This window comes from Vanellus vanellus (genome assembly GCF_965231255.1).
Source record: "Vanellus vanellus genome assembly, chromosome: 16".
Taxonomy (NCBI): Eukaryota; Metazoa; Chordata; class Aves; order Charadriiformes; family Charadriidae; genus Vanellus; species Vanellus vanellus.
In genome coordinates, this window is record NC_138921.1 from 11,018,554 (window position 1) to 11,039,836 (window position 21,283).

Here is a 21,283-nt window from a genome sequence, read left to right on the forward strand (position 1 = left end):
AGAGCCTTACTTCTGAAAATAAAAAAAAATAGTAATCATCAAAGTTTGTGCTTGGATCCTATAGGAGTCAAAAGGGCGGCTTGCGCCCCCGTGAGAAAAGTCAGAGTACTGAAGTACTTTGAAAGAGACCAAACCAATAAAAGGCAGTTTAAAAATGGGTCTGGAAACAAGTAGATAGACAAAAGTCCTGAGCAGGCTTCCTGTGAGAGCTAGTCTGTTTGACAGTTTACAGAATGAGGACAGGGTCTCGTTTCTATAAGGGAATATAACCAGCAGTCAGATAAGAGAAATGGTTGTATTCTAAACCCACCCGCTTTCACAAAATAGCAAGTAGCAGGTTAGGTGCATGTAAAGCACTATTTTGTGTGCTGTCACGGATCCACAGGCAATGTTACATATCTGCCCTTCAAGAGTGCCCCTTTCTCAGTGCTACACCTTCACAGAAGTTTACAACTGCTTCAACATAGCTGCCATTCGAAAGCTTTTCATTACAGCTGCTTTTGTAGCTGCTAGAAGCATCACTGCCCAAAGGAGACTCCCTGGTTTTGAGACCATTATGACCCATGGCTTCTGTAGTGACTTTGATGTTTGCTAGTTGATTTGAATCCCATATTTGAGGCTCTTGGGTCAGCATAGCTGATGTGTATGCATCCTGACAGCATCCTCTGGTTTTCCTGCCCGAGCACACAATCCTTAAATACTCATCACAAGCTGCTCACAACTCTCCATTACTTGTTTCAAGCTCCGGTGTCACGTTTTTCATATGTTATCTTGATCCTTCATCTGGCAGTCGTCAGTTTTTATTTCCGGTCTTTTGTCTCCCATTGTACCTCCAAAATAACTCCATTAATTTTGACAGTTCACACATGTCTTAACAGCCCCGACTTACTGACTGTCTCCGTTTGGGACAGAATTGAGCCAGTGGGTGATGATACAGCTTTTGGGAAGCTGAATAATTCTGAATCAATAAGGTCTGCTTAAATGCATACATATGCATGTGTATATTTCTTCCTTTTCTTTATAAATAAAGCAAACTGGAATAAACGTAGTAGAGGGAGAAAAGGCATTTCTTTTCTTTGGCACTCTAAAGTGAAAGTTGATTTAACAACTATACAGGGAAAGAGCACTGAAATACATTTTCTGGTTTTGAAAATTGCTGACATAACATATGCTCTGAACCATGTTTAATTACATTAATTTTAGTGATGCTTGAAATGTTTAATTCAAGGATCTGGACAGAAGTTTTCAGATGGATTCACTCTAAATTCAATCAAACACTGCCAATGATATTTGTCACGTTTAGTCCCCGGTAGTAGAAATTCTTCCCTTGCAGAAGCAGCTGAGTGTTTTCTCCCTGCCCTTCTCTCAGCCTGTGAGATGGCTGATGGCTAGCGTCACGAGAGTAAGCAGCGGGATTCACTAGCTGGGGGTAAGTGTCACCTCAGAGCACAGGAAGAGCACAAAGTCTCATCCTATAGCTGTTTTTTTTGTACCGAGGTCAAAAATGCTGTAGTGGGTAAGTTGTCTGCTAGCCCACTGCCAAGGGGAAATTAGGGGCTTCATTAGCATACTCTGACTGTAGAATACTGACAATTTTGACATAAGTGGTACAGGGAAGAAAGCTAGCAGCTGAGTTGATGGTCACACAAAGGCATATAATTGTTTATGAGTGAGAGAAATATGACAAGCCAAAAGTTCTTGAAAACTCCTAAAAGGTTACAGTCAGGGGAGGCTAACATTGCTTTAAAGCATGAGCATATTTAAATTTTGTGTTCTTGAGTCCTTATGTCTTATATTTGCCATTTCTTCCACTGGTTGCAGGAATGAGTCTGCTTCACAATTTTCCCTTTTTTGTTGCTTTGTTAGATGGAGAGGAGGAGTGTTTTTAGCGAAAGGAGTAATGCGGCCCAGTACGCTAACTCAGATGATGAGGAAGATGGCTATGATTCTCCTAATGTCAAAAGAAGGGGGGCTTCAGTTGATGATTTCCTGAAAGGGTCAGAACTTGGAAAGCAAGTAAGTAGCCTGGCCTTGTTACTGTGTCAGGTGTCTGGCACGAAACAAGTATTTTATGAAGCTCAGCAGACTGTCCAGATCACTGTCTGATTATTGTAGCCGTATTGGTAAACTATACTGACAAGCAGCTAAATCGTGGGGAGGCAGATGAATGCCCTGTTACTGGAGCACAACGCTGTCTAACGGGGACTGAATGCTTGGCACCGTGCAGCTATAGATTGTTATCCCAGGCAGAAGTCTTAAGCACTGGAAACTGAAAAAAAATGAAGCCGAAAAAAATGAAATAGAAATGTGACTGGAATGTCACGTTTGGGGTCTGGGCTTTTTCTGTGTGATGTGTTACTACTGCATATGAAAACGTATTGTGAAAAAAGGGAAAAGGGGAAGGATTTTTGTGTTCCATAAAAGCCAGAACCTGCAATCCCAATTAGCAGAAACCTAACAGTGTAGGTACTTGGCCTGCTGTAATGAATAGAAAGATGTTGCCAGAAGAATTTTGCACATCTGTGCAGCTTTTAGTCTGATCCCGGTGAAAACAAATATAAAGTAACTCATTATATTACTTTCAAGAGAGATGTAAATTCTAGCAAAGAGGTATTTTCTTATATTTTAGCATGTTCAAATAATCTTGTTAGCCAAACACCTGACCTCCCATGTTGCAGGGCCCAAGCAACAGTGTTCCTGCTCGTACCAGTTCTGAGACTTTCTGGAATTTTGGTTCAGTTTATTATAGAAGTTCAAGTATTTATAAATGTATAAACATTGCTCCAAATTTCCGGCATTCTAAATATGTGGCTTCAGGATTTGATTTGGTTCCATCTTCACATACAGTGATTCCCATTTTTGGAATACATACACTCCTGCTCTTCTTACAAGATGTGCTTGTGGGTGAGATGCATCTCTACCATTGTATAGAATTAAAATTATTCTTAGACACAAAGAGGCCAATATTTTCTAACAGGACTAGTGATCTTATTAAGAAGGTGCAGGGTAAAAAGTTTAGAGTGTTTGTAAGGGACCAAGATCGATTTCACTTTTCTCATAACTATTCTTCATATTTAACCTTGGTAAATAAACTTTGGGGTATCTACCAGGTGAGTACAAATTTGCTGCCCCATGTGGACTTACTACCTCAGATCATTAAAAGGTGGGTTGGAGTGCGTCTGCTTTACCAAGTTCTACAAAATAGAAGGTTTGGATATGAACATTGGAAGGCTGGGAACCCTTAAAGTTGTATTCCTTGAAGCCTAAAAAGATTAAGCTCTCTTATCTACTAGGTACGTCCTCAGAGCTAGATTTCAAATCTCTCTGGCTGCAAGTATTCTCAGATGTGATTAGGTTTCAAATTTAGTTTTCACGTAAGGCTGAAAGAATTCCTCATTGCTTTAAAATACTGTCAAAAATTTACTTTGAGAAACAGCAATTAAATTATGTCTGGCAAAACAGCTGCAGTGTGTTAAGTGTAAATTGGTTATTAAATGTTTCTTTTATAGCTTCATGAGATACACCTATTTGCAGTTTAATTGATCGTTTGCATTGTTTATGAAAGATAAACACTTTCACCACTTAGTTTGTTAATGAAGAAATAAGTAGAGACAATTGGAGAAACGTAATCGTGGTGGGTTTCTCCACAAGAAATTGTTAGTTTGCTAATTTTGTTACAGCGCTCAAGTGCTGCTGGTATCTTCCAGAAGCACGTGCTATTCTGCTTGCTGATTCCCTAGCAAAGGTCTGCGCCTTTCTGTCAGTTGACTTACCTTACTCCATAGATAACAGTAAAAAAACTGCAAGCAAATGCAAGTAATGTTAATGGTTTTTTTCATCAAGGTTTTTATTAGCATGAGATATGGCTACTAATGGAAATCCTTCATGTCTGTCTGTCGTATTGTGTTTCATAGGAAGATATATTGATTTTAAACTCCACAGTTCACAGTTCTGAAACAGTGGTGCAGTATCAGTCTCACAGCCTTTTTTTTTTTAACTTAGACTTAGAAAGTTAGTTTTTCTTGCCTAGATCCTCACAAGTATTTATGCATCTAAATATCTCAATACCTCTGAGGATCTGGGTGAGTGGGTCTGTCAGCCAAGAATAAAATGGGAATAATGATTCTTACCTTTTGTCACAAAAATGTTTGAACATACTGTTTTCTGCAAGATTGGATTTGTTCTGTAAATAGATAATAAGGGTAAGGAAGGTAAGTATCGGAGATAAACCTGAAATTCAGAGCCAACTTGGGACATTTGCAAGAAGGGCAGCGCTAGAGAACACGTGAAATAATAAACACAGATGCGTGGAATATATGGCCATAGGGGTTTCACTGGAAATGTGCGTGTGTAAATGCAGCCAGTTATTGAACATAGTGTACACATACCCTGTTCCTTACAGAGTTAACTGATTGCAAGGAGAATTGCATAATTATTGCTCATATAATATCTCCTAGTTATGTTTTATACCTTAATTAATGTAGTGCTTGAATTACAAGATGTATTTAAATAATTGAGTGGCTGTTTAGGAAGGCACTCCATTTATTAGAACCAAAATAGATAAGCCTTGGAGACAGTTTGCTAGGTCTCTTTAGTCTGATTGCCCAAGCAACCAGGGCTTTATTCCAGCAGTATTGGACTTTGATAATCTACAAGGCATTGGCAAGGTTTGTACTACTGTGCCAGTGCAACCCCCAAGTCTACTTGAATACAGCTGAGAACAAGAGTGCGGGAGTGATCTTCTATGAAAAACGGGACCAAGATTCTGCTGTAACAGATCTGATTAAATAATAAAATTTAGTATACGAGCCACAAAGTTTAGATGTGAAAAATGAAGCATTAGAATATAGTTTGATCTTTTTAACTTCAAGAAGAAAACAAAAACATCGTGAAACTGCAGTCGCTTTTTTTATAAGATGATCATAATATAATGCATCTGAAGGATCTGAAAACCTTTGCGGTCTTGGCACCGAGAATTCACTATAGGCTTCACCCTACAATCTTTTTAGCTCTAGAACAAAGAACTAAAAGAGGAGAAATCGTATCTTGTATTTGGAGGGCAAATCCATCTTCACTTTGGAGAAATTGCTTATTGTAGACATTTTCTTCTCATTGCTGGGATTGACCGATACCAGCGCGTTACATAGCTATAGGAATGGATCTGCTACCACAGAAATTATGTCTTCATTAGTATTGCTGGCGGAAGGAATGCAGTAATTTCTAGCATTCTGGTACTTTTAGAATACTTGATTCTTCAAATATTCTACTGCAATCTGACAGTCAAATGACTCCATTTGAAAATTTGTCCTTGGAAATACAATGAGTTTGGTGTATGATCTGGTTTATTAGATGTTTAACAAAGGCCACTCCTATTTAACATTAGCAATTCAGTACAACATACTTTTTCCTCCTTATCTTCCAAATAATTGGAAGCTTATAAGAACTTGAAATATTTCGACTAATTGTAAAAGACAATTAAGGTTTTAGCTAGTCTATTTTTACAATGTTTAAGAAAATGCAAGCTTCAAGTTCCATCAGCTAGCGATATCATACAATGATGGCAACATCCTGCAAGAATTAAATGCTGATGACTTTTAAATTGCAATGTGATGTAACAAACAGCTGTGAAGAACAGATGATATGTGAATTATCCTAGGGCTTTTACAATTTGGTCAGCAAGTCCACTGATGCATGAAGGAAGCCTTTAAATCAAGGGAATTTAATCACGACTAAAACTAGATTTGGTGCTGTGAATGCAGACATCCTGTTTTTATCACCTATGGGATTAAGATTGGATTTCTTGAATTGGGAGCATAAATGGGCAAGAAAATTTTGTACATGATCTCTCCACTAGAACAGAGCAGCAAGCTGCATGATGTAATTTATATGTGGTTATTAGCGTGACATTCAAACCTAAGAAATGCTCTAGTCCTCATTGGTGTTATGCAAGGACTAGCAGCTTTACAGTCAGTAAAGATTTTTCCCTCTCACCCTGTCAATTAGCCTCACTATTGCCATGGTGAAGAGTACCATACAGAGAGCAGCAGAGGTTCTGACTTGTCTGATATAATGGAAGAAGATGAGGAAGAGCTGTACTCTGAAATGCAGCTGGAGGATGGAGGAAGGCGACGAGTCAGTGTGACTTCACACAATGCGCTTAAGGTAAGTGTGACTGCAGAGAAACCGTAGGAGTACCTCCATATTTTGATTCTTCCTTCAAAGCATTTCTTTTAGTCAATTATGGGTTTTGCAGACCATTAAAACTCACACTGTCATATAGACCTAGAACTGGGGTGAACATTGTTTATGATGTCAAGGCCACTTTAATACATTTATTACTTTTTGGGGGGGCATTATTTGATAGCTAATCTTTTAACTAGTTGACTGTTTTCCTATATGTAATTGTTGAAGTTGCAATTTCTGTTCTGTAGCTGGGGACCTTTCCCATGTCTATGACAATATACTACATGTACAAGGAGATTATATATAAACATACAAACATACAGAAAAAAAACCCTTAGTTTTTTCATGTCTGAGTAATTTGTCCATGTTTTCAGTGCTAGTTCCATCTCTTCCACAGGCTTTAAATTGTGCTTGTAAGAAAGTGAGTTGAGTCAGCTTTGTTTGATAAATGCAGAAATCCTCATGCTCTGGTTATTAAGGAATCATCAGAGACAGTAGAATATACCTATCAGAAATACTGCTTTAACAATACACAGGAATATTCATCATGAAAGACAATTTTAGTATCACAATTGAAGCATGCATAGAATGTTGAACTGACCCAATACAGAATATATATTTCCTACAGTATATTTGTACGTGTAAATTGTGTCTAGCAATTATACTAAATTGTGTTTTCTTAGAAAGCTGGATAACTTGAATGATAAGGAAACTCACAGGTTGATTTTTTTTCTTCCAATATGTTGCTATTTAACTAAAAAAATATACTATTTTCTCATGCATACAAGAATTTTGACCATTCTTGTAACTGCTTTCTTGTACTATAAATTCAGTCCTTTTATTATGATCCTATCTGGAATGAGACAGCTACTTTTTCAAAAGAATAGTGTTTCTATTGTTCCACTAACATAAAGATTGAAACTGAAATCGTTCTGCATGCTGCTTCTGTCCCTTTCCTTTGGGAAAAAGTGAATTATTCCTAGACTGTTCTTATTCTTTATGCATCAGAAAGTACATTTACTTCTCGGTTTTAAATTAGTATTGCCAATGTTGTTATTTAAAAGGAAAGGTCCAGACCCTTAATTGGTGTAGTAAATCATTTTAGACCCATTAAAGTCTGCAGGCATCCTTCTGCTGATATAGTAGTGTATGGGAAGGATACGGTTGGTTGACTCATTCTGCAGAAGTGGAGTTCAGTAAATGAGTACTTCCTGGGGAAGGACTCATGGGTGTCTGAGTCTCATTTGGAGAACGTGGCCTACTATGCTGATAAGTTTTCTAATGTCAAATGCAGGTCAGATTCTGATCCCAAAGAGCTAGATAATTTCACCCTCTTTCACTAGATCCAATTTCATTTTGCAACGTCAATAATAAACAAAAAAATGAAAAACATGTTTGCTGAATTTTCCATAAAGCAATCAGATTCTTGTTCCTCTTGCACCTGGAAGTATGCCAGCCATGCCCTTGCAGCTGGAATTGAGTAGTCTCTCCCAAGTTGATAGATGCCCCAAGTAACAAGAAAACATTTTGCATGCAGATATATATTTGCTTTGTTGGGAGATTATTATTCCCTCCAATGGTTCCCTAACACAAAGGCTTACCGGAGTGATCAAGGGAAGATTCAACTCACTTGATCTGAGCTCCAATCAAAACTATCCTTGTTCATATTTATTGAATTTTTTCCACTTTTGTGGCAGTTTGTCTCAAAAGTTTCGCAAGTGTGAGACGCATTTTAAAAATTAATGAAAACAGGTGAAACAAATAATAGTCATAAAGCAACTTGCAAAGTTCCTAATACCTGAAAGGGGAAGACATCCAAACCCCAGCTAAGTTTAACATGCTCAGAGAGAGAGGCGTTGCTGAAGTCACCAACATGATCCTGTCAGTATTTATGGGTTTTGTTTCGTCCAGAGACCTACCTGATCCAGGCATTGAGTAAAGAAGGAGAAGTGATCTCAATGATGTAGAATCTATAAACCACGTCAATCAAAACCACCACCTCCTGCATCATTATTCTCTTGTCTTTTCTCAGAGTCCAACAAAGATACTGCATAGGATTCTTCTGTCACACCAACCTATGTTTTGTGTAAATATAATGGAAGAATTACAAAATGTGTCTGTCGTGTTCATAATGCTTATTTTATCCAGGCTGGGATGGTTTTTACCTGCTTCTGGTATAAACAAAGACTTTTACTTACTACTGCTAATAGGCTGATTTTCAAATAGCGGTTTTATCAAGCAGGTACAAGATTATGATGGGAGATTTGATGACAGTGCAGACCAAGTGCCATCGGAGCAGCCTGTTTCTCGGGTTCTTTCTGTGGAAGCCAAGCTTTAAAAATGGTGCAAGTTTTTTACAATTTTACAAAGGAAACAAACTCCTTTAATGATGTCTGCAAAATAGGTCTTCTCTGGCAGGAGATTTAGGAGTATTTGCTACTCATGTAGGATGCTTTAACAGATGCAAAGCAAGAAGGCTTGCTAGAACAGAATTCTCATTCTCAAGTATGGGTTCCGGTTACAAAGAAAAATTAAATAGCAATTTGGCATGGGGCAAGGAACACGCTAAGCATTAGTGCTGTGTTTTAATGCCATTCTCATTCACCGTGCTGGAACCTGTATGCAGCTTTTATTGCTTTGTTTTAAATGCATGGGTTTATTCTTGTTAAGAGCATCACTCCGTTGTTTGTACTGACCTCTCATGTTGTATCTGACACCCAGCAACTTCTTAATCATGTCTTTATTTTTCACAGATTCTCATTCAAAGCATGACATCCTTTTCACTAAATAAGATGCATGTCTTATGTTTACCATTGCTCTAAAACTAATTCTGTCTTTATTTTTCTTTTCTTCTCCCTTTTCCCTCCCATTTTATTTTTGTCACACACTCTTTGTTCCCTGTCTGGTTTTTAACATTACATAATCTTAAGGAGTGCGATAAGAATAAGACCACTGAAGCCACTTTTTTGGAACAGCCTGACTTTTCACAGCAGATACATCACAGTAAAAAGCTTTTCAGTATTCCAGAAGTAGCTGAAGAGGATGGTGAATACTCTGAACTACTGTACAAGCAGGGTTTAGGTATGCCCTATAAAAAGAATCCCACAATAGCTAGAGACTCTAGACCACCTAGGCCCTACAATCAAGACCAGCAGCACAACTTCTGGTACCCAGCCAAGCACAGAATTTCAGGCATGGAGGACTTTGCTGCAGACGACAAAGGATGTAAATATAGCCGATCCTTATCGAGAAGCCCAGACAGTGGACTAGACTGTGGAAGCGAAGAAGAAGAATCTCGTTTTAATTTCAGATATACTTGTGATTCAGTTTCTGCCAACGTTGCATCTAGCTGTTGTGCAGAGACTGCTAACTGTTCCTGCAGGAAAAGCATGAGGCCATTGCTTGCTCGCAGGAAAACCTTAACCAGACAGACCAGCATCGAAGAAGATTTTGGTGACCTGGGTCCTTCCTTTGTGGAGCCCAGGAGTGAACAGGTCAAGCCCAGTTACGAGAAAAAGTATGAGACTCAGAAATGTAATAGAACAGATAATTTGTCTAATGAAGATGTTCAGGGAGGCTGGAAGACCGACTTAAAAATGGCTGACTCTAGGGCAGCTGGTCTACTTGCAAAGCCATCCCACAGAGATGCAGAAGACTCTCTGGTGTGTGAAATAAATCTTCCTTCTAACATCTGCTTGCCAAATCAGTCTGTTTTCTTTCTTTTGTTTTTGGTTGGTTTTTTTTTTCTTTTTCTTTTTTTTTTTTTCTGAATTAATTTTTAGAGTCCATCCTTTGGACCTGTCTGCGACATTTTCCCCTTTTTTTATTTTCCTCCCCAGTCATTTTTGTTTATTATTCTGCATTTTCCTTTAGAGTCCGCTTTTGTGTCACGCTGAAATCAATTTAATTTGCTTTACAATGATTTTCCCACAGAACAAATTACAATAATGGCTGCTTTTATTAAAGGACAACTGAATCTAAATTTTAATTAAGGGTTAGCTGAACTGTAATTTTTCCAAAGTATTGCTTTTCTTTATTTTGCCCATCTAAATGTTGCTTTAAAAAAAAGCTGCATTTTAACTGGAAAAATGTTTCATCAGTAATTTTTTTTTTTTTTAATGTCAAGGACTTCATTTCATCATGTTGCTTTTATTCACCTCATTCCCAGAATTTTCAGGATATGCTCTTTTATCATGAAACATCTCTGGACAAAAATCAAGATTCTCCCCAGTGTGACAGTGACCCAGATTTATGGAGTCACGGGTTTCATCATGTTTCCATTTTCTACCGTATCTCTGCACTGTCACTACTTTGCCTTCCTTTTTAGACCATCTCTTCTTGCCTTTGAAGTTGCAGACTGCATCTCTGCATGAGAATGCAGGCAAACAGCTTCTTCCAAAGGGAGAGGCCAGGGCCATCCCATATCTTTCAAGGATGCCTCTGCGTGATCTTGCCTATTTGCATTTCTGACCATTAATCCGTAGCAGAGTCTCCACGCTTTGATAGATGCTTCCGTAGACTTCCCTGCTCCCTAAAGACCAGAGCAAGTTCTTTACCCTCTCAGTCTGCAACAGTCCAGAGTGGAAACCTCAAATCTGCTATGTTTCATGTGAGAGTAGAAATCAGCTGCCTGCTCTTCTAGCCTAGCAGTTTGTGCTGAAACGATCCTTACAAATTTCTCCTATTAAAATTGGTGCCCAAGCTGTATTAATCTCAATGACTGCATGATAAACTCTGGAGAGCATTAAAATAGTACCATTTAGTTAAGATAGCATCGTTTTCTGCAAGGGTAGCGAACAGAAAGAGACAGCTGTGATGTGAGACGAAGTGTGCCTACATTCCCTTCTACATGTTTCAATGACCTTTAAAAAGCTTTAACAACCGAAGGCCATTCTAGAAGAGCAGTGTGCTCAAAGACAGAAGGACGTACACTTGTTCACATGCTGCAAACTGGACAAAGCTGTGTAGCTGAATACAAAAAAGGTTTGCCTTTTCAGTGCAGTCCAACCTCCACACCTCTCATGACTGGTTGTACTACTCTTCAGGAGATCATAACGTCATCTTAGCAGCAACAACAAAGGCAAAAGAATATTTCAAAAATTATTCTTTTCTTTTCTTTTTGTTCTGATGTGTGACTGCTGGTTACAAAACTCTGCCATAAATCAGGGAACCATTTTTTCTTTTGCAGGTTTGCCAGGCAACAGTATTTTCCTTTCAGCTAACCTTTCAGTTAAAAACTAAGTTTAGTTGCCTTTAGAGCTTATGCTTCCAAATGTGATTGACCTGATTAGTGTCCAACCATATAACCATAATGTTACCATGCATGTAACTTACAAACCTGTTTTTTCTGTTGTTGTTTTTTAGCTTTTAGGTAATCCATCATCTGCAGGACGGCCTGAAAGGGCGGAGCATGCAGGGCGAAGGTCCTCTCATGGCAGTGCAGTGCCACAAAGGTCTCGACCAATGTTGGTCCCTTCCATTGGTTAGTTGGACAGATTGGTGCATTTCTGTTCTTTGCAGCCTCAGAGTTGGGAAGGCGGTCCTTAAAAAAAGGAACAACAGACGCTTGTCTTGAACCACGGTTACTCTTAGTTTAAATGGGATGAAATGGAACTGAAAACATCTCCATCTAAATACGAGTGTACTGGGGTCTCACAGGGGGCTGAATCAGTAGTCATCGACATCACTGGGAGTCTTTTCATTGAATTTAGTGGGTATTGGAGCTTTTCTGAGCTTGATTAAGCTTAGATACTGTTAGATATTACCTAAGAAGTTTGCAGGCAGGCTACTGTATGGTCAGTGAAATAAACATACCCATTCAGCCATCCATTCAGCCATCCATCTTCCCATTCACCCACCATCATTTTGCATTCACTTTCCATTTTCTTGACTACTTTTTGGAATTTGGCAGGAAAAATGGAAGCACTTAAATGTATCAAGTTAGTAGAACTCACATATATTTACTAGATTTGATATTTCATACAGAATCATTCCTATTCTGGTTTGCTTATGTCTTAAACTATATGCTGGTGTATATCATAAAATCCAAAAAGTAGTGCAGAAAAGATAATGGAATCAAGACACTGTGGACAAATACATATCTATTAAAACTTGCACTCTATACTGACAAATAAGAAACATTCACATTGAAAATCAGAAAACACATGCAAAACAAAGGCAGAAAGAGTTCTTTGAGCTATTAGCAAAACTTTACTCTGTGGGGAGGTAAAGTCGGTCCCATTCCCACCCCTAATCTGGACTTTAATTTGTGAATACTGTAGGCATCGTCAGGGGGAGAAGGAAGCAGTGTCAGGCAATTCTCACCTAACATTTCTGTGATTAAGAGACATCACAAATGTGGATTATCAGAAGGAAAGAGACTGATCATTAAGGAATGCTTTTATTTTTAAATCTTAAATATTTTTCCCCTTTCATAGAATCACACTAAAATGCCTGTACTGTAAATTAAAAGCAAAAACCCCCTAGTGGGCACAATTATTTTGATATCTAGTAGGTAGTAATTATTATTATTGTAACCGTAGATCAGAAAACACACACAGCTGTAATGCATTAAACTTTCTCAGTGTCTTCGATATAGCATGACTGGACAGAGGCTGATTCTCGCCCCACATCCTGGTATAAACCAGGATAATCTTCACAGATGTCAATGGATTCACACTGGTATGAGAATGGTATGGGGGAGAATCAGCTCCAGGGAGGCTCTCGTGCTTCTGTTGACAGGTTGTTGTTAGCTGAACCAAATAGCTTTCGGATGATGTGTGAAGACTGTTAGATTTTCATGTCCTTTTTAATTTTTCTCTGAAAGCAGCCTTTTTTTTTTTTTCTCAGGAGTAAAGATTTCTGGTTTGTGTTTGGACTACTTAAAGCAAGTTTTGTATCTAAGTTCTTTCTTTTATATTATCTACTAAAATGTTTTTTTATGAATAGCAAGAGAGTAGACAGGTTTGTTTGAATTAATCCTTTGGGTTTCATTTTAATTTTCATTTTAATTAAAAAAAATTGTCTAATGCTGGTAACAAGCAAACTACTGAGCATTACGTACAGCATCTGACAAAAAGAAAACGGTTTCCTGTGAAGCTGTTGAAAGGCTTTATGTGGTTTAGAGTTCGAGAGTCCTAATTTCTGACTAAAAGACTAGTGTTGAAAATTGCTGAAAGATATGTATGCAATATTTCTCATGTTCAGCATCAGACTGTAATAAATCACTTTGAAGATAAGTGAAGCAGATATGAATACTTGATAAAACTCTGCACAAAAGTTGCTTCCTGTAAGCCTGCTGGAAAAAAATCCACAAGATGTAAAATGTAGCAAGAGTTCAGATAAATAAAATGTGGTAAAAGTAGGGCATCCAAAAGCATGTAGTAGAGCATTGTATAAACCCCCTGTTCAGAACTCCCACCGACAGAGGAAGTTTCCCATGAATAAGAGCTGCAAATACATTTGTTGAAGAAGGAATTTATTATAGTTGTGCCATTATATTATGTAGATCCACAAAGTGAAAAGCAGAGTAAAATGAAAGAAGAAAGTAAATACAGTTGAGCCAAAGTTTAGACTGCTTAAATACATGAAACCGTTGGCCTCAGCATATAGCTCAAAATTTGGATTCCAAATTTCTTGGCAGCAGCTTATTCCTTTACATGTATGCCTGGAGTTTTTGCTGAGTTATTCAGCTAAAGGGTCGCTTTAGAAATGCAAAGTTCTTAAGGCAACTCTGGGAGGTGAAATTCGTGGGAAAGACCTTCAAAATTGTAATGTTCTTAGGATTCCAATGATACACCCTTTCTCCAAAATGTTCCAGAATTTAAATTCTTTGAGGTAATTTCTCCATTAAGCTATAAATACTTTGGATTAGTATCTTATTGCAGGTAGGATTTAAGTAAATTAATTAATTTTTGTTTTTAGGTTGATACTTTAGAAGGTGAAACAGAGTTTACAGTGCTCTTGACCTTGCAGATCTGGCAGGTAGGATTGTTTAAACCTCATAATAAAAGATGATACCTATCCAGAGATCTAACAAACAATATTTACACTGTATGAATTTTTAAAAGCGCAAAATTCAGACGCTTTAAAAAAAGGAGATACACGTTTCTGTGATTCCCCTGCTGAAGAAGGGTTTCTAGAGGCTGAGGCCTCTGGCAAAGCATATTCAGTGTGTAGCCTTCCTACTATATGCAGGTCAGAACAAAAGGTAGGCAAAGCCTGCCCGCAGGAGCCTCCGCAAAGGCAACGATACAATATGTTTTAATAGATCATTCCCTTTTTCTCCATAGAAATTACAATGGACAGTAACAGTGAAGGCGGTCGGTCTCGGTCAGGTAGTGAGGGAAATATTTCACCTGTAAAAGAAGAAGCTTATTATCGCAGCATTGGTGGACACAAGAAATGGCCTCAGCAGCGTACCATGGCCTCTGAATATAGATACGGTATGCCGAACATTATTCATCCTTTATGACAGACACGTTTTAGAGCTGCCTGTTAACAAGTGCGGTTTCTGTATGACAACATTGCATGCAATGCAGAATGCCAGGGGAACTAGCTCTTAAGTCCCGTCTGCTCTCAGGTAAGTTTCTGCAGCTCAGCTGTAAGGGACGAACGGCCCTTAGTCCTCTGTCCTGAAACTGCTGTGCAGCCACCTTGCCATACTCGACTGAGTCCGAGCACACTGCGTTGCATGAACCTCTGTGAAGCTATGCTGCTACTACTGCCAGTCAGTATTTACTGTACACACCTGAACAACCATTCATCAAAATGACCACGTTTCCACTTGATTCATATACACTGGACAGGGACAAGCAGTAGCCAGTATATCGCAAGCCGGCATCCTGGAATAGGAAGCACTTGCCAAGCGTTATTCTTATTTACAGCTTGGGCTAAAGGGAGATTCGGGGTCTTTTCAATGACCACGCAGGACTTTGGCTGTTCCACTTGGTGAAGACAAAAATTACTCTTATTTTTAGGAATAATTACATCATAATGACAAACTTCTATTACACGAGTAAGGCAATTCTACCCACTACTGATAGTATTTGTTGCTTCATCAACATAGAAATCATTACATGATCAACAACTCAGTTTTCATAGTTCATAACACAGTAAACCGAAGTGTCTAACAACCCATAAGAACAGCCCAGGCCATATATAGAGCTAAGAAACACATTCGGGTTTTGTTGATACCTGAAATGAAATAAAAGGGGCCCTGAAAGTTTAGGTAAATCGTAAGTTAATGTTGAGTTTTCAAAGCCAAAGTATCTGACAGATCATCAGCTCGTGTACGTTGGTGTATATCTAGTGAATTCGCTGCAGCTGTGCATCGGTTGGGAAACTGGCTGGCTGCATCCAAAGACTAAGATTTGACATACACAGTTACATGTGTGTATGTATGTATGATATTCGTATATACCTCTGGAAAGAGTCAGATAAGCGGCTAATGAGCTAATCGAGATTATTTGCTCTCTGGTTCACTGAAGCCAGCGTGACTATTCTGAGTCCGATTGTTCCAGGCCAGTGCTTTTAACAGAGCAACATTTGGCTATAGTTCATGTTTGCACCTAACCCCCATTAACTGCAGTTACAGTTGGGTGCAAAAATCGGTATTTTTAATTTAAAAACCAAAAAGGAACACCCCTTAACCCACCTGTTCTGCATTGCCCGGTGGGCCTGAGTGTGAACCACAGAGTGAGTGCAACCTGACTGTGGGAGGAGAACAGAGAAGAACCCCATCCTTTGTGTCCCATTGCTTTCTGTCCCACATGTGCCCTTCTCCCACACTTCCTTTCTGTGCTTTGTGCCTGCCTAAAGCTTCTTGGCTGGAATTTTTCCCTGCCCTTTTGCTGTTCTGCATTTTACCCTATTCACATTCTTCCTTGCGCTCTGGACCCAAGAGTTCGTAGCTGTTCCCTTAAAGCTGTGACCCTCTGAAAATATGTTTTCAGGTAGTTTAAAAGTATCAAATGTTGAATGAAATGCATCTGATGTTGAGGCAAAAAGAGTAATTTTATCTAAAATGCTCCATATTGAATATTCAAAATGCTACCAAAAATGGCTGTCATTATTTTGTAAGAGGCGATTACAGTAAAAATTGTATTAATATGAAAATTGTTTGGAAAAAAATTGATATAGTTGAGCTACACTTTCATCATAATTCATAGCATTGCTTTTTCAATTAATTCATCGTGAAGGATCTTGTAAACTGGATGATAAGTGTTGATTCAGCAAAGATCAAAAGCACGCGGCTCTCACTGAAGTTAGCGGGACTTGCACAATAAGCCAACTTTTTCAGAAGTAGCTTGTGATTTTGAGGGCTTTATTTTTTGGGACTCAAATTCGTATGTCTCGAAAGAGCCTATTTTTAGTGAAAGCGTTACCACGTGCTCTTTCAAAACGAAATTAAAAGCCTCTGAAACCTGTTGATCAAAATACTAATGGTTAGCCATTTTAGCCCAATTTTCTACTTCAGTTTTACTGAAGCCCATCCTTAAGTATGTTGTTGAATCGTGGACTAAACGCATTCTCCAGATCATTTGAAAAGTCTGAAGGATTTATGAGAGAAAACGTCCGTTCTCATTTATTATGTCCTAATTGATTTGGTACCCTGCAGTGGACAGAGTTCAGTGCAGTGTTAAGAGCTGTGATATCCATGGATGATCTTTCCTAATGAGCTTATGGTTCAATGCAGTCGTAGCTGCATTCCTCCTGGTTTTTAACACATCTTGTTAGTGTGTGGGTTGGTTTGGGGCGCTGCTGGCGATGTTAACTATTGACTGCGTTTCAACAAAATCGTGGGCAGTGCAGTTCCAACCCGGGCATAACTAACGCTGCTGAAATACATTTCTTCTTGCCTGTCTGGAGAGAAGAGGTTATAACCATGTTTTAAACCTAGTACCTAAAACATGGTGTGTCAACACAGCTGGGATGTGCTTTCTTGTGTCCATGAAGAGCAGAAGCAGCTGTGCTGCAAAACAGGTGGACCAAAGCATGGTTATTTTTGCAGTAATGATAAAGCCTATCAGACTCATCATTATGTCACTCTTAACATGCTTCATTAATTTATGGCAAACTCTGGGAATCCTAACAAAAATTGCTTTCTTACCTGAGCTGTGTTCATGTGTGTAAATGTCAGTGCGGTGCAGGAGACCGATACCACGTTAAGTGCATGCAGATTGTATATGCTTTTTAAAAAAACAATTTGCTAATTTAAAAAACCCCACCAAACTGAATAGGATATGCATTAAGTTACTGGGGTTTTTTCACTGAAATGCCAAACATTTTTCAAATACTAACTGGAATAGGTGAAAGAGGAGGCCAACTTGTATTACTGAATTGTTCTTTTCTGAATTTACTTTCATAGATGGCTATGGTGGTCATGACCATCTTTCTCCCGATATTTATGAAGAATCAGAAACAGATCCCGGCACAGAGGATATATCTACTCGAATATTTGTTGCACTTTTTGACTACGATCCGCTGACAATGTCCCCAAATCCTGATGCTGCAGAAGAAGAGCTGCCATTTAAAGAAGGACAGATCATTAAGGTGGGATCTAAAAGCAAAGGAAACGAAGGACCCAGTTTTACAAACAGGGTCTCCTTTGTTTCCCGTGGAGAAGGCAACTTGTGTGACTAGAGTCCAAGGGCTTTTGTCCTCCAGAGGTTCAGGCTGTAAATCTCACTGGATCTGGAACCTAATATATAGTGGCTGATGGCTTAAAAATGATTAGGTAACGGGCAAAAATCTCAAAGTTCCTACAGATAGTTAGGGCCAGGCTGAATTAGAGACTGAGGTGCTAAGACTAAAACTGTGGCTCTGAAACACTCTGTGTCCGTTGCCACAAACCCTGCAGGCTTCAGAGAAGGTGTCTTCTTAACTGCAAAGCTCCCACAGACGTGCTTAGTGTCGTACCTTCACGCGTACCAGAGCTGCTGTATTTTTTTAAGTGCTGAACGCTCCTAGCTAGGATACACTTAAGCTTCGTTAAAGTTCGGAAGTTCGGTATTTCTCTCCCAGAGTCATCCTCTTCTGAACCTGGGAAAACTGCTCCCCTTTCTGCCTGGCTGGTGCAAAGCACGCAAGCTGCCTTTAAACAAGGCGCAGAAGACAAATGGGCCCTGTTGAGGTGGCAGGGACAGCGTTAGGCTCTGTCAGCGCTTTTAGCCGGGCCCTCTGCCCCAGCTTGCCTCACCTTGTGATTGTGCAGCTGCAAGGCAAATTTGTTCCCTTTGCTGATCTGATTTTAAAAAGCGAGCAGATTTTTCTGTTGAATCGGCAAATGGAACCAACTCCTCCTGCCGCCTTGTGTTTCACTGGTGTGGTGCAAAACGGGCAGAAATGAGAGAGGCAGAAGGACCGGCTGCCGGTAGTCTGAGGGCAACGGATTCCTGTGTGATCTGAAACAGAACCTGAAAACATGTAGGCGCATTTGTTACACTACCCGTTTCAAAGATAAAATAGTGATCTAAGCTATTAAAATACCGACTGACTTCCACTGTGTTGGATTGGATCGTAACACAAATGTCTGTATCATAAATCACAATTTTCTTAATGTTAAATACTTTGTTAGATATTAGATATTTTGCTTACCTCCTTACATGATGGAAGATCTATGCCAAAAATCTAGAACTTGTTTGAGAGCTTGTTTTTCTTTGCAAGAATGTTCGTTTCACTCAGGTATTCTAATTATTTCTTCACAAATATGTACATGTTTGGCACTGAAAAGTCTAGAGACATCCCACATCAGGAATTTATTCTGAGGGATGTTTATTTTATATTTGGGACCATGGTGATTAGTATGTGATCTGCTGCTTTGAATTTCTCATCAAATTGTGGTGAAGATGGATTAGTTTGCATTTTCAAAATACTTTGCATACGTTACCTGAGCAGTGGGATGGTGGAGGATCAGTTCCACCACGAGCTGTATGCAGCCTATCCCGCACACGCGTTACAGTCACGTACGCTGTGCTGCGTGACGCAGTAGTGGTGCCAGGTAAGTCGCCGATAGGTGGTGGTGCAAAGTGGAAAACATTCCTGCTCTCAAAAGTTGAGGCCATTCAACTGTCATTTTTAATAAACTCGGATTTGAACTGAAGGGATTAGTTTAGGGGTTTTGTTTGTTTTTAAAGAGGAAACGATTGAGCCTAAACAAGGCACAATCTAAACTCAGGCATCAGTCTGGCCTTCGCAACATCCCTTTTGTTTAGTACAGTCCTCGATTTAGGCCTTTGCATCATTAGTCTCCGTTATGAATTGACTGCATTTTTAGAATTTAAGAGAAATTCTGGATTTACCTGTTCTCATTGGTGAAAATTGATGCTATTTTTGTGCCTTAATTCATGTTTTCTGGAAAGACAATAGCAGAGCTTAACGCATATCAAGTATACTAGGTGTTAGATAGGCATTTTTGATCGTATACAAGTTGTTCTGTTCAAAGTACCGACACTTGGCACGGTTTTGCAAATGCTTCATTTTGAATACAGTTCACATAGCACCAAAAATGGTGCCATGTGAGTGATTCCATAAGCACGAGTGTCAGCCATTAAGCATCCTTTTGGCTCTGCACAGGGAGAAACTGATGACTTTAACTGTGGCTCTCACGTTCAGTGCATTTCACTGCTGACAAAAAAAGTCCAAACTCTGCTTATGTATCTGAAGTCATAATTCGAATTAATGTAATAATTCTAGTCTTCTAACATAAGTCAGAGTAGTCCAAAACTAATGTAAGTCCTCAGCCAAACTTTAGTCATCTGTCTACATTTAGCCTGTGTTATAATTCCTAAATGCTGAAAGCGTTATTGGTCAACGGTATCCCTCTTTGAATAACAGGTTTATGGGGACAAAGATGCTGATGGATTCTATCGTGGAGAAACCTGTACAAGAATTGGCCTTATCCCGTGTAATATGGTCTCTGAGATCCAAGCAGATGATGAAGAGATGATGGATCAGCTTCTAAAACAAGGTTTTCTTCCTTTGAACACACCAGTTGAGAAAATTGGTAAGGAAAAATATATACACTTCACTTCTCCTAACTTTTGGGTGCTGTTAACTTGGCTGGATCTGCTTTGCCTTTTTTTTTTTTTTTTTACTATATGCAGATGCATCTAAATTTTACAGCAATTTACTACACCATGGGATACATTCTGTGTCAGTATCTGGATGACTTTATTCAACTAATATTTAATCTTGGTCACAACTTTTGCTGCAAGTGAGGACTTGTATCTTCACCACTCCACTCATTACTTTATTTTCTTATTTTAAAAAAAATGGGGTTTGTCACCTGAAAGATTTCTAGACACAGAACATGATCCCTGTGCTTTGGAGTGTGCTGTGCTGAGGTGCTTTGTGATACGCTCACTGCTGCAAAGCATAAAAAGAATCACTTATTTGTTGTTATTTTATTCTTCTACATTTTCCTACTTTACCAATAATTTAAAGGGATAGTGGCAAAGGGTTATGTGTAATCTCATGTGGGATAGCACTACGTATGATGAGATTTTACGACTATTGCAGTAACAAACCCTTTAAAAAGCAGAGCTTGGACAAACAATTCTGTGTTATGAACCGCTTGTATTACATCTTTGGTTCAATGTTGTACACAGATACACAATGCAAGTATCTTAACTTAGATTTATTTTGAAAAAGAAATTCCACGCAACTGTCTCAATATGTTTTAAAACTTTCAACAGGAACCAGAGAGTATAAAGGGCTGGAATTGGTTCAGTCCTGTTTAAAAGTGAACTGTAAAAGTGGTTGCTAAAAAAAACAAAGAAATCTTTGTTTTCTTAGATTGAATAAAACCTTATTGTTTCCAAACCAAAACTGTATTAGTAAATGTGAGAATATTTATTTTTTGTAAGATATTGAGATATTTTTAAATTCTCCATTGTCCATGAAAGGGAAGTATGATTTAATTCTTAAATGCTTGAGTTCTTAATTCCAATCTGTGTATTTATTTACTTGTGCCGCAGAAATACAATGAATACTCCCACCCACGTGCACTTGTAAACCCCACTGCCTATCTGCTCCTGAAGGTATAGCACAGACACCTACACGTACATTTATAGGACGAAAGCCTGGGACAGGCACAGAG

At 38.8% G+C, this 21,283-nt stretch overlaps 1 protein-coding gene across 7 annotated transcripts in view; it reads left to right on the forward strand.

Annotated features, from left to right (window-relative positions):
- RIMBP2 (RIMS binding protein 2) overlaps positions 1–21,283 on the forward strand; it is a gene marked incomplete at both ends in the record, with an annotated part of 55,813 nt that overhangs the window by 26,061 nt on the left and 8,469 nt on the right. For 4 of the 7 annotated variants that reach the window (XM_082491473.1, XM_082491474.1, XM_082491475.1 and 1 more), the window contains 5 exons: positions 1,867–2,016; positions 6,004–6,162; positions 11,548–11,665; positions 17,552–17,736; positions 20,020–20,188. In XM_082491473.1, coding sequence (XP_082347599.1) covers positions 1,867–2,016; positions 6,004–6,162; positions 11,548–11,665; positions 17,552–17,736; positions 20,020–20,188 — 781 coding nt within the window. Of the gene's footprint in view, positions 1–1,866; positions 2,017–6,003; positions 6,163–9,113; positions 9,846–11,547; positions 11,666–14,474; positions 14,628–17,551; positions 17,737–20,019; positions 20,189–21,283 lie in introns of all 7 variants that reach the window. The other 3 variants (XM_082491470.1, XM_082491472.1, XM_082491471.1) reach the window with 3 other exon arrangements.